The 14527-nt window shown below is 42.1% G+C and overlaps 1 protein-coding gene and 1 long non-coding RNA gene across 4 annotated transcripts in view; one reads left to right on the top strand and one right to left on the bottom strand.

Moving 5' to 3' along the window:
* The window catches only part of LOC138748223 (uncharacterized), a 39104-nt gene extending 29042 nt beyond the window's left edge, over positions 1-10062 (top strand). Inside the window, exon 5 of the long non-coding RNA XR_011347876.1 lies at positions 7620-10062. This is a non-coding gene — a long non-coding RNA (uncharacterized lncRNA). The remainder of the gene's footprint in view (positions 1-7619) is intronic.
* LOC138748216 (golgin subfamily B member 1-like) overlaps positions 1-14527 on the bottom strand; it is an 85439-nt gene that overhangs the window by 26766 nt on the left and 44146 nt on the right. Inside the window, exon 23 of one of the 3 annotated variants that reach the window (XM_069908024.1) lies at positions 1389-1462. In XM_069908024.1, the coding sequence (XP_069764125.1) occupies positions 1389-1462 (74 nt within the window). Of the gene's footprint in view, positions 1-1388; positions 1463-4611; positions 4733-11816; positions 14339-14527 lie in introns of those variants that run through there. The other 2 variants (XM_069908026.1, XM_069908025.1) reach the window with 2 other exon arrangements.

A 14527-nucleotide genomic window follows, 5' to 3' on the forward strand; every position in this document is an offset into this window, starting at 1 on the left:
AATGGCAGAGCAGGCTCGACGGGCCAGATGGCCGACTCATGTTCCTATTTCTTATGTTCACTTCAGCTGTGGCTGCAGTATTCACCATCGACAGGGAACCTACTGCATCCTGTCAAAACCTCTTCCACATCTTAACTTTGATACCTAATTGACCCGGAGACCCAAAAGACCAGAGCTACTGGCTATAACATCAACCCCTCTTTATGTAGCACCTCCAAAAACTTATACAAATCCAGAGCAACCTCCTTGTGAATGACACTTACCAGAGAGTCCAACGGGGTTTACAAATGCTGAAAATATTATCTATTTGCCACCGAGGCAGTGATTTAATTGCTCACTACAAATCTTGGAGTTTGAGCAGAGTATTCCTCTTGGCCACAGGAATAAAATAATGGGAGAGTATTAAGAATAATATGATTGATAATATATCGATAATAAGCTATGTGCATTTGGAATCTGGAAGGCACTGCTTGCAGTACAGTGAAACCTGACAGTGTTGGAGACAGATTCCATTGTGGATTTTCAGTTGCAATTGGATAAATGATGAAAAATGTCACTGAGAAGGAGTCGGGGAAGCAACTAATGAATTGCGCTGCTCGCGAGCTAGCAAGGGACGTTATGGGCTTAACAACTTCCTTCTGCACTGCAACTATTCTATGATTCTATACATACTCAGTCATGTTCAAAAACACTAATTTTTAAGCATCTCCCTTGTGATCTCCATAGTTACAGAACCATAGTTACAGAAGTATGAGCACCTCCAAGTCAACCACAAAGTCACACACCATCCCAACTCCAACACATTGTCATCAGCGAGTCATCATCCCTCATTTTGACGGCATGGATTTAAATGGCTGAAATTGGCTTCTACCGTGTTGCAAATAAAATTTAAAATAAAATGCTCCACCAAACACCATAGCCTGAAGTTCCTCTTACAGTCAGAGAAAGAGAAGCAAAAGAGAGTCCCCTCAGAGCCACCATGTGTCCATGGATCTGCCTCAAGTGCTCCCACAGTCATACAATGAGCAGCCAGAGCTCTAGATACAAACCAACAAGATCAAGAACCTTTCTGGCATTCTATGCCATAGGTGCTCTGTAGTAGTAAGGTATTACTTAAAGTGGTATGTCAGTGGGGAAAAAAGGTTGAGAACCACTGCCATAAAGGGAGCAACAGTGTCTACAAGCCTGCAGTAAGTCCCCACCATCTCTGATTACTACAAACATAGTTTGAATTCTATTGTTCACTCACATTTCTCTAAACATTCCTGCATAATGTTATGGGAAGGTGATGACGAGATATGTGCATCCATGGCTTATATAGTCTTGCTACCCTGCTTGAACACTTCCCAGTAAACACAGAATCAGTACAAGTCCCTTCCAATACTTACTTGATGTGCTGCGGCCGTCCAGAACCTTCGACTGTTTTCGCTCCCCATCGTTGTTCTTGTTCTGAAATGTCATTCTGAAATAGAATACATTCAAGATCAGAATTATTGAGAGTAGACCTTCTGATCCATGAAAAGTCAGAGAATCCTGGAGAAACTCAGCAAGTCAGGCCACACTTGTGGATAGAGAAATAGAGTTAATGTTTCAGTGCAATACCTTTCATCAATTCTGTCTTAATTCTATTTTTATTGCCTCAGACACTGCTTGACCTGCTGAGTATTTCCAGATCATTTTATTTTAATTCCATATTTGCAGCATCTGCAGTTTTTTTTTAAATTTTCAGTCCCAAAAGAGTGGCTAGGTTTGTCAAATTGTTATGGGGATGGCTAAAATGCTGACTTTTCTGGTAGCCTGTCTATCCTGGACAAGAGTTGGTGTTCAACTCAAAGAAGGTTAATTTGCAGATGGAAGAGGTAATCCACAAGGCAAATGGAAAGTTGACCTTCATTGCTAGAGGGATTGAATTTAGGAGCAGGGAGGTTCTGCTGCAACTGTATAGGGTCCTGGTGAGGCTGCACCTGGAGCACTGAGTGCAGTTCTACTCTCCTTACCTGAGCTAGCATATACTGGCTTTCGAGGCAGTGTGGAGGAGGTTCTCTAGGTTGATTCAGGACATAAGGTTAGCTGCTGAGGAGAGATTGCCACTTGGGACTTTATTTGGTGGAGTGTGAAAAAAAAGAGGGGATCTATAGAAACATACAAAATTATGAAATGAATAGAAAAAATAGAGGCAGGGAAGTGATATCCACTGGAAGTTGAGACAAGAATAAGGGACATGGACTCATGATTCAGGAGAGAAAATTCAAGATAAAGAACTGCTTTTCCCAGAGACGAGAATATTTGTGGAATTCCCTGTCCAAGGAAGCAGTAAAGGCCGCTTCATTAAATATATTTAAGACCCAGATAAATAGAATTTTGCCTCGTAGGGGAATTAAGGTTGATGGAGAAAAGGCAGGTAGGTGGAGCTAAATCCATGGGCAAATCAACATAATCTTGTTGAATGGTTTGGCATGCCAGATGACCAACTCCTGCTCCTATGCCTGTTTCTTACACAAGTGGAAGATAGTTACAAATGAACACAAAACTATTGCATCTCAGCTACTCTGGGTAGAAAGGGAAGTGTGTATTAACCACTTCCTGTTCCTTGTTCTAATGCTTCATGTTTTAAACTCAATGTCATTGCAAGTGACAAATCGAGTGATGTTTAAATATACTTTGGTATCAGCAAGTTTAAAAATGCATCATCAAATATAATTCATAAACCAAATTGACAAGAAATTTGAGTTCAGATTCCAGTGTGGCTGGGAAATAGAATTGTTCCACTTGCTTTTGTTTAAAATGTTTAAAGAATCAGTAAAAATGACAATATTACATATCTGATTGTAACTATAATAAACCTAACCAGATGATCTTGTATTTATATACATTGAGTCTGCATGTAGCCATCATTCAACACCACGGCCCACGCAGGAGCCTAGGCAAAGACCAACCCTGACCTTGCTCTGACTTACACCCGTGCACACATGAAAGCACAGAGAAACTCAGCAAGTAACACAGCATCCATGGGAAGTAAAGGGTAACCTATGTTTCTGGCTTGGGCCCTTTGTCAAGAATGAGTTTATTTCTCACCTTACACCTTGTACAGTGAGAGGGGTTCTTCTGTGAGCAGTCTAACAGGTTACCTCTAACATGCTTGCAGCCATGTAAAGAGCACAATTTACAGAGTACAGTGTTACAATGTAAAGGAACAAGAAAGGGCAGTGTAACGCCACTGTTGCAGGGTTCATTCAGGAGTCTGATGATTGCAGGGAAGAAACTGTCCTGAACCTGTTCGTGGACATTCACACACTCTTGATACTTCTCTTCAATAGGAGGAGGGAGAAGAGAATGTGCCCAGGGTATAGGTGATTCAATATACAGTAGAGCAAGGTTGGGGAGTCAAAAACCTCAAGCTCACTGATAAAACTCTTCTCATCTATATGGCTCAGCATCTGATTGGATAAATAAAGTAAATTAAATGAACACAGTTCACTGTAGAGAGATGCCTCCTAAAAGTACAGAATGCGATGGAAAGTCTTTGCAAACTTGGCTCATGCCCTCACTGAAACTGGCTCAGGTTATTTCAATCTAGATTCTAAATGGGGAAGGGTTCAATGGTTAATCTTGAAACACAGACACACACACAGGATAAAGGGTAAGGTCTCTCAATGCCCTCCGGTATTCGAATCTTCCTTCAGGGAATATTCTTGGCCAATATGATTAGACAACAAGAAGGTTACTTACCACAAAGTCAGGGTCTGTCTCCCAATCGTCCCCATCCTTCTGCTCTTCCACTTTAACATTACGGCCCACGGCTGATTTCCACATCGCTGAGAGATTTTAAAAATGTTTCAATAAACAAACCACCAACCTGGAGTAGACTATTTCTCCTATACTCTTTGGACTCTCCATCCTTTAATGAACCTTGAACATCCCATTCACACTGTACCTACAAACATTTCTCCACACCCACTTACTCTTCTCCTCACATCCCATTTACACTCAACTCATGAAGGATTTGTTCTAGTATTTGCCATAATCTTTTCAATGGTGTAAGTCGCGATTTCAATTTCTACAAAAGTTTTCATTCAGGTCATATTTGTATTTGGTTCATTGTTATATTTGACTGTTAATTGATATTCACTGTCCCAAGTCCACAGATGACAGTACATAATGTGTTTTCTGTTGAATGCAGTTGCAGTGACTGTCTCTTACCTTGAATAAGCAGCATCTCTGGGCAATTACAATGGACACACTAACCTAGTTGGTGGATGATTCCTTCTTACTTCCAGCCACAATCCAAAGCTTCCTGCCTTCCTTTAGTTTGATATTCAGATGGTCACTATTGTTCCCTTCTGCTCCAAAAAATGGTTTAGACCATGCCCCCATCAGAGCTGCTGCCCGATCATGATGAGCCAAGCTACGCCACAGTATCTCCAACCCTGCCCCACTTTTCCCAAGGGTCTCCAGAGAAGGATGCTCTTGGCCCATCTTGCTCACAACCCCCCATGGAGGTCTGTCAATCCTCAGTTGCATCTCATTGTATGGATACAACAGTCATACAAGCGATAGCTTTTCTAGGGTGAGCCCAGGTTCATCTCACTGCCCCATTCTGCTGTACCTCAGCTGTGGACTCCTCTTGTCCTGCTACAAGGCCAATGTTTGTTGATCCAGACAAACGTACAATTTATTTGATGGGTTTACTTTTGCTTTCAGCTCCAGCTCATGGCCCACTCAAAGTTCGTTTCTTCAAACAAAGTGCATGCAAAACAAAGCAAATTGCAGAAGTTTTAGTTGCTGATTGATTGTGAAATTAAAAATCATCAGTTGGGTCTCAAATTAAATGGGCCTTTAATTCTGCATGTGATATCAGTTGATTAATTCAGGAGGTACAGTTCAATAATTTTATTAGAAACATTGATCCAGTCTTCCGGGTGTGAGTGTTACTGACAAAGTTGGCATTTAATATTCATGTGAAATGTGGACATCCGGAGATACTGTGAATGTAGTAAAAACACAGTAATGTTGGAGGAACTTAGCCGGTCTTGTACTTTCCATAGGAGGTAAATGACATCTATCTGACATCTCAGGACTAAGCCCTTTTTCAAGGTGTAAGCAAAAAGCAGGCAGGTGTCTCAATAAAGACTGAGAGAGACAAGTGGAAGAATGGGAAGGGGAGGGAGGAGTCCAGTACAACAAACAAAAGATTTATTGGATATGATGAGGAAAGGTGAGAATTGATTTTAGCCCTGTGAAAGGAGACAGAGGGAAAAGGGGTATGGGGTTGGGGGGAGGAGAGAGAGAGAAAACTAAAGGATGGAAGATGGTGGGGTTTAAACAAAAACTGGAGAAGTGATCCCCTTCCCATTTTTCAGCCCCTTTTGCTCTTGAGAGAGTGGGCTGGGCTTTCTCTCAAACCTCTGTAATTTGTATGCTGAAGATGTTTGCACTTGAGTGTTTAACTTGAGTGATAGCAGTTTGGCACAACTGCACACTTTTCAAGGCCCTTCAAATGAAAGTTAAAAATAAACATAGTCCTCCATGGGTTAGCACTTTTTCCTGTTCTAAATGGGTCAATTTGGCCTCAACCAATTCTGGGATTTAACCAATTCTGGTCTCCCTTGGGTTAAAAATTAGTTTCAGACCAAGAATGAAATGAGCCAGAAAAGGTGCCCTGATCACCCAGAGATTTTGTTAGCAATCCAAAACAAAAACAATCCAAATCAAAAACAATCAGGCAGATTCTCTCTGAATGACTAGTTGAAAAAGGAGTACTAACATCTTAAACCACTCTTCACAGCAATATTCCCTTATGTTGCGAACCATCCATTGAGTTTACGCTGCAACTTTTACATTATTTTGTGACTTTCCTATAATGTTCAAACCTTCAGTCATGGTAATCTGTAATTCTGTGAACCATTTAAAATACTCGATTAGATTTAAACATCTTCCATTCTTGGGTATTTGTATTTTATACATAATCTATTGAAGCCAAGCCTCCAGGTATCTAGTATTCAAGATTAAAACTTCCCAAACACCACACTAAGATTTCATCCTATAACTTCTGTTGTCTGTTACATTTTTCACACTTCCAACAAACTTTTCAATTATATTCCAGCCTGAATCCAAATCCTGGTATATTTTTCACCATATGGAACATCAGTATTACCCTCAGCACTACTAAATTTGTTCCTACTTTCCCCTGTCTGAATGTTCTAACATTAGTCAACTTCTCCTTTGCCTTCATTCACTTCCTCCAATAAAAAGCATTGCAAGGGAATTGCCACTAGTTCCAGCTTCCCTATCATTTGGGTTACAGAGAATACTCTGTTCAACCAATCCTGCTCACCATGCAACCTCTCTCCCCCGCACCCAACAATTCCTCTCATCCACCCCCATCAATCCTCTCCATCCCCTTTTCCCATGCTTACCAATTGCCCTCCCTGACAAATCCCTCTCCCCCACCAATCCCTGTCTCCAACCAATCCCTCTCATCCACCAATCTTCTCCCCATCGATCCCCTCCACCACTAATCCCCCTTGCCTTTGCTCACCAATCCCCCTTGTCCACCAATGGCCCTCACTCAGTACATGTCCAAATTCTGAGTGCAGTACAATGTTTGGGCTCCAGAATCACATGGGCAAAGGTGTATGGCTTTCATACCAATTACATCTTAAACATAGATCAGATCAAATGCATGCATATGGAATGCTTTGGGCCATTATTTGTTCTGGTACACAGTACTTTATCTGGGATAATTCCTGGAAAACTTGATTGTTTTTTCCCCTGCAGTTACCTCTATGATTTCTGGTCCACTCCCCAATCACCACCAATGGCACTTCTCTTTATCACAGCACCAGAGGACAAAGGATTCATCTGTCCTTCACTTCCTTCCTCCCTCCATCTGGAGCCCCAAACTCTCCTTCCAGGAGAAAAGGATCTCTATTAATTTACGATGGAGAGATCAAATGCAGATTAATGATCCCTCAATTCAGTGCTTTTGGCTGTCAGACACTTTGATTCTCCATTCTATTCTTATTCTAACTTCATTGTCCTCTATTTCAATTATGTTCCAATGAAGTTTGATGAAAACCTGTAGAACAGTCCCAACCGCAATTCATCCCAAGTTTGCCTTATGGACTTATTATTGGTTTCAACAAAGCGTATCTTCTCCCATTTTCCCAGATAGCTCATGCAAACACTGCTCACACTCTCCCTTGGCCAATTTTCTACATCTCTTACCTGCAACTTCATCTCCATGAACCTGACCATTGATCTCTACTGTGCTTCATCCAAACACAGGTTGAACCCCTTCTCCTCCTCTCCCACTGTACATCAAGCTTGTTACATCTCCAGCTAAATCCAATTTACAAAATGGGCAAAAATTGAAACGTTTATTCTGTCTTTCTCCTTCAATTCTCTCTCTCAATTTGTTTTTTTTTGCATTTGGCCTTTACCTGTGTTATTCTAAAACTAAACCTTGTGATCTTTGATTAGGTTCCTGTCTTAAAAACACTCCAGTTATTTTATTGATAAATTTCAAGATTCATCAGGTCCCAGCCATTCTAATACCGACTAATTCCTATACAAATCCCCTCTTGATTACATACAGCTTGTCATTTTTTTGCTTGAAGGCCTGAGGTCCCAAACGTCAACAATACCTCCTGTGGTCGATGCGAGACCGGCTGAGATTCTCCAGTATTTCGATGTGCTTTTACTACAATCTCAACGTCTGCAGACTCGTGTTTCATGCACCTTGTCAGTCGCTCCCGGTTATTTGCTGATCTATGGGTATAGATCCATAACTTCCCGAACTGATCAATTGTATTCCGGTGTTTACCTCACTACCTGGCTTTAGTTTTATTTAATCTTTCACGAGATCTCAAAGTTACTGGCGAGGCTGTTAACTCCGACCTATCCCCTGAACCGCTTGGACACTCCGAAGGGCAGGGAAGAGACTTGCATTCGTGGATCTGGTGTTGAATATAGATCCTCCAACTCAAAAGAAAAGAGCTGGATCAGATTCTGGACTGGAACTCTCTCTCGGGTAGGTTATTCTACAAATAGCACCATCTCTCCGCCAATTTGTTCAGCAATAGTCAGATTATTCTGTATCTAAACTCTCAACATACAAATCTTTCTTCGACTTCCTGGAACACTACCCTTCCGACATTGCCCCGTTACTTTCGCGGTCCTCTTCTCCGCCTTGCTCGGATAGAAATACTACCGGGATCATCAGATGTCTTTCTTCGCCGCTTTTGGGACGAGGCAGGGCAAAAGGGAGATATCCATGAGGCTGACAGAGGTGTTGGTGGAGGGCGAAGCATTGGCCAGTGTGACCGCTGCTCCTCTACCGGTCATGAACTGGAGTATTCCTTTCAGAGTTTAAAACGTTTCAGAAACTTTGGGAGACTTACTTACAGGGTTTGGTGTTGGCTGCAAATCCCGGGACAGTCGCTACCTGTTCCAACAGAGGCTGGACTGAACGTGGCGATTTGGCATCAAGCAGGAAGGAGCGCGGACCTCCCACCAGCCCAGTCAAGTTCACGTCAGGCGCGCTATGCTTCACCGAATGTTCATTGCGGCCAAGAAGTCAACTCGTCCTCTACGAATGAGCATCAGGAGACGGGACCAAGATCCCAGGAATCGGAAAAAAATGTTTGGATTGGATTCCGGGGCAGCAGAACGGGGACAACGTCCAAAAGTTGGAGTGCTGAATCATTCGTATTCTATACACAGGGAACATAAGCAATAGAAATTTATGCCATTGCTTCCCAATCTTGCCCTTGAAAGGCCCAACTTCAATCGTTAGACCACGCTCCTGTATTTTTACCCGTTGTCACATTTGTCCGGGTTGGTTTGCCTTCCCCGAATCGTGGCATTTTTTCCCACGTCTTTCTAACCGAGTATTGTTAGATAAACTTCACCTTAACTTAAGCTGGCTCACTCCATACTAAATTTCCTGCTTTTTGGTTGGTTTCCAGAAAGCTGTTGCCTTTCAGTCAGGAACAAATTCTGCTCATCACAATCTGCAGAGAAGTTCCTTAAAACCTCTGCCTTTGTTACATGCTTGTCTCATCCTCATTCTTGTACATTCCCCGTGTTCTGGTCACATCCCTGATATAACTATTTTACATTCTTTAATTTTCCCATTATTTCTACTGGCTTCCTCTCTTTATTTTAGAAACGGTAGTTCATACAAATGTCCAAATCCTCCCTCTCATAAGTCAGGTTCACAGTCCTGGCTACTCGTCCCTCAATGGATGGAGCTCCGGTTTAAGTAGAAACGACCCTAAAGATACAGGCAACAGCGCCTTGAGGCTGCCCACGTGTGGCGCCGTGGGGAAGAACACGAAAGTCTGCACTGTGATTGAAGCAAGAACACAAAGCTGGAGAAACTCAGCGTCAAACAGTCAAAAAGATTTTAAAAATACATAACTGAAATTTTGAGCTAAACAGGGGGTGGTGGTAACGGGGTATTAAGAGAACAAAAAGTAACAATGTACGTTGATGAGAATGTATAGATATGGCTGACATCGAATGGTTTTCCTGTTTTTAAATCATTTATTGTGAGTAAAGTATATTTTTGGTTTAAAATGACACAAATTCCTTCAAGCACGTGATGATCCTCCTGCTCTGTTTCTTCCACTGATCAATGATTGGGAGATTAGAAATTTCAAGGCCCTTTTCCTAATTTATCTTGTAGTCAATATTCATCTCCAAACCAAGATCACGTGTCTATTTTTCCCAATGTTGTTGGCCCTAGCATTAGATTCCCCCTCCCACCACCTCTTTCCAAGCTGTCTTAAGATCTTCAGTCTGGCATCTTCTAGTAATGCAGCACAGGGAAAACACAATCTTGCTGACTAAGGAAACCATCCACATCCCTGAATTATGGAATCTCCAAAATCACATCATTTCTGCCAGAATTTCCTGATGTCAGCACTTTTGACTCTGAAATTTAGTCGTCTTATGTTGTCATGTAACATTTGTTTAATCTGTAACATGTTTCTGTGCACTCCCATTCTCAATATAATTTGCATTTTTTGTCCTGTAAATTATTGCACCAACCCTATTAAATTGTAACAAAGCATAAATGAGGTTTAGAATCAACTGTCCAGATAGTCTTATGCCTTTCTGAAGTGACAGAGTTTTACCACTTGTTCCTCAACAGGACAGAGGCATCTATAGCTGACATGTTCAATCAATGTTCCCACAAAAATTCCCAAATACTGCAGCTCAGAGACACAATTGACACGTCACAACTTGCAGTTCACGGCAGGTTGCCTTCTTTCCCTCGCCATTCACTGCCTCAGTTTCTGGTGCACCATAATTGTAAACCCATGGCTATCAGTGAAATGATGGAAGTTGTCAAGTGGCATTTATTCACCAATTGAATTTCACTAGGATCACTCAAGTCCCAACCTCATCACAGTCTTAGTCCAAATATGGATCTAAATTCCAGAGGTGCGATGAGAGTGACTCCAATTGACATAAAGATAGCATTTGACAGAGTGTGGCATTAAGGTGCCCTTGTACAACTGTAATCAATGGTTTGCAAGTGGCTGGAGTTGTACATTGCTTGACAGTTGTAGTTAGAGTCAAAAAGCACAGAAACAGGGTCTTTAGCCCACCAGGTCCATGCTATCCATTTATACTAATCCTATTTGGTTCTTTGGAGTTTAGTATGAAAGAATATTTCATTAATATCAACAAAATAACCTTGGAAGAAAGGGTAGGTGGTTTAGAAATGAAATAAGAAACAACTTCCGAGGCGCTCTAGTATTTGCCAAAGCCCTTTCCTGCTCACGGTGTTGAAGGCTTTGGTGAGGTCAACAAAGGTGATGTAGAGTCCTTTGTTTTGTTCTCTGCACTTTTCTTGGAGCTATCTGAGGGCAAAGACCATGTCAGTAGTTCCTCTATTTACGCGAACGTCCTGACATCCTCAACATTCATTGGAGCGACTTCATCCCTAACATCGAAGTACTCGAGATGGCAGAGGCCGACAGCATCGAATCCACGCTGCTGAAGATCCAATTGCGCTGGGCAGGTCACATCTCCAGAATGGAGGTCCATCGCCTTCCCAAGATCGTGTTATATGGCGAGCTCTCCACTGGCCACCGTAACAGAGGTGCACCAAAGAAGAGGTACAAGGACTGCCTAAAGAAATCTCTTGGAGCCTGCCACATTGACCACCGCCAGTGGGCTGATAGCGCCTCAAACTGTGCATCTTGGCACCTCACAGTTCGGCGGGCAGCAACCTCCTTTGAAGAGGACTGCAGAGCCCACCTCACTGACAAAAGACAAAGGAGGAAAAACCCAACAGCCAACCCCAACCAACCAATTTTCCGCTGCAACCGTGTCTGCCTGTCCCGCATCGGACTTGTCAGCCACAAACGAGTCTGCAGCTGACGTGGACATTACCTACCCCTCCATAAATCTTCGTCCGCGAAGCCAAGCCAAAGAAAAAAAAGAAACAACTTCACTCAGACAAACATGAATCTTTCCCAGAGTGTTAAGGGAACTCAGATGTTAACTTTATTCAAAAAAGCTATCAAAATATTTCCAGATTTCAAGAAAAACAAAATAAATGGGATAGAGGAAGGAAATGGTGCTGAGATTGAATATTCGCTATGATCTAATGAATGGCAGAGCAGGTTCAAAAAGTCAGATAGCTACAGAAGGTCAGAGAAATAGGAGCATGCTAAGTAAGCAGTGAGTTCCAGAACTGAGACATCATCAATTTGTTTTCAAAATTACTTTTATTCAAAGCCATAACTGAATCTTTGGTCATCAGTGTATCTCCAGCTTTCTTCTCTTTCCTCCCCCCCCCCCCCCCACCACCCCCTCAGCTACTATCACTCTCCATTGAGAGTCAGTGCTGCTGACTCCCTATTGACTCCTCCCTCAATATTCAAGTCCAACACACTTAGTTTGCAGTTACAGGAAAATGGGAGCAAATATTGGGAAAAGAGTTTCAACATCAGCAGCCATTTCACTTCCTGCAGAACTGCTGGCAGCCATTTTATCTACAGTTTTCAGGAAATGCGAAAGGACAATCATCTGAGTTGCATATCATAAATAGACCATTTAAATTAAACAGGAGCAGCTGTAGTAAGTACAGTCCTCTCATTTACTGTACACAAGAAATAGAAATCTCCCCCAGAAAAATCATGGAAAATTTAAATATATCTTATGTATAAAAATATTTTAAGATCCTCGTGATTTTACAAACATGATTGTTTTTCATTAAAATGCAGGAAACCACCAACTGCACAAAAACTGCGCAGGACTACCCATAATTTGACCTATGGTCCAGAACATTGCTCTGCTGTTCAAGTGGCCAAGTCCCAGAGATTCTCACAACATTGTGATCAAGGAGTTGAGGGGTGTTGGGGGAGGGAATGTGAGCCCTTCTTGATTTTGGGTGGGAATTGTAATCATGTGCAGGATGAAGACGCCCTTTGGGACAGCACCTGGCTGGGTTTTGCTTTTGTCTTCGTGGACTCTGAACTCTAGATTAGGGGCTACGTCTGGGATGGTTGATACTGGATGGACACTCTCTCTATTGTTTGGAACCTGGTACCAGATGTACCTCTGACAGTCACATCTGGTGAACTACAAGGTCAGAATGATACATGTCAGCTTGTGCTATTCCTGCAAGACATCTCCATTCTACATCAGAAATACATTCACCCAATGGTGAACATTTAAAAAAATGTATTAACAAATATATTTCCTCTTTGCTGAAGGGATTGAATAACAATCCATTTTCCACTTTTCACTTTATCCTCACCAGAAGCAAGTGAACAGGCTTTATTGATGAATCCCACCTTCACTTCTGCTACCGTCTAGCATCAAGCTTATCATACTCTGGTCAGTAGTGCCATTAGTTACACCTTGGCACAAGTGGTCATCATTTCCACCTTTCCATGTCAATGTAATCCAGTCATGTGCTGGTCCTCACAGACTGGCTGTTCACTGCACACTTCAGGCCTTTATTACACTTTACTGCCATGCTTCTGGAATCTTGTATTGTCATAACATACTTTGTTATACCCCCACCTACAATCTCACCCCACTTGCGTGCAAACCTCCACTTCATCATGGTACAGACACCCGTATCTACAAGGCTCATACCACATAATGCTCCTTCCTTGGTATTGAAGATCACTACCCCACCCCTCTACTGCAGCTTTCAAGCTAAGGGTTTGGAGTTGTGCATTTCCGGCAGCAAAACAATTGTAAGGGTGAGCCATTATAAATATCAAAAATCACAGAGTTTAAAATTATAAACATGTTGTGGGAAGGCACTTGTTAATCAGCTGTGAGCCAGAATGATGCGATGCCCGACAATAGCTGAAGTTGGTAAAAAAAATACATAATCACATGTTCATTTCTCCTACCACAACCAAGAGAAATGGGATGTTTAACACCTCAATACTCTGATTTGCTTGTATTTCCCAAAAATCTTACAGGAATGTATTTAACTGTGAATTGCAATATCCCGGTCTTGTACGAACCTATAAGCATCCCATTTTGGATTATTCTCCCCTTTCTTGAAGATAGCGAGATCTGAATTACATAAACTATTTTACATATCATATTACACCCTGCAGCACCCTGCACCCTGAAATTATCCCCTTTCCTTTGAGGATCATTTCTGTGTAATGGACTGTCATCTCTTTGCAGGGCTGGGTGGCTTAACTGTAGTGCAACACTACCATCTACTGAAGCATACCTGGTAGTGCAGATCGCCTACCATTTATCTAAGTTACAACCATAATGAACAAAAGGGGTTGAACGCATACAAAATAAAGAAGGCAACTGTGTTAACAAGGCAATTCTCACTCGTCAGGAGGAGAAGATCAGACAGAAATTAGTGTAAACCAGTTGTACCGTCATAAATCTGACATCCATTCACTACTTGTGCTTGATGAGCTCATATCTTACAATGCTTCTGAGTAAGTCTAATAAACCCCCCCCCCCCCACCAATAGTCAGTAAAAATGAGCAGTATCATCAATCAGTCAAAAACAAAGAAAAACTCAGAGCAAAATCAAAACTTATGCTAAAAGGCAGAAATTCCCTTTGAAGTCAAAAGAAATCTTCATCTCCAAGCAGAAATAAAGCTAGTGTTCCGGTATGAATTGCTATAACTGTATTCCATGAGCTGACCGTCTACAAGTTCCAACTGCCCAGAACATCAGCCACCCTGGAGGTTAGAGGTTCCCGGTGAAACACAGGAGGAACAGCACATGTAGCACAATGAAATATGATGCAAAGAGCAACTTGGTCCGATAGCGGTGGTGGAACAGAGAACAAAATGATCTCACGTTGGAGTTCCTCCGTGTCTAATGATAAAAAATGCAGAAAATTAATTAGACATGACAAAGAATGACCATACTTCCACCCACAGTGAGCCATCTGGGGGAGTGATGCACTATTCACAATGGGCATGTGGGAAGGCAGGATATAATGCACTTCCTTTCCATAAATGCACCGTCAGGGACACCACACATTGGGCCAACACAGCAGGGGGT

Source organism: Narcine bancroftii, chromosome 13 (genome assembly GCF_036971445.1).
Source record: "Narcine bancroftii isolate sNarBan1 chromosome 13, sNarBan1.hap1, whole genome shotgun sequence".
Lineage (NCBI taxonomy): Eukaryota > Metazoa > Chordata > Chondrichthyes > Torpediniformes > Narcinidae > Narcine > Narcine bancroftii.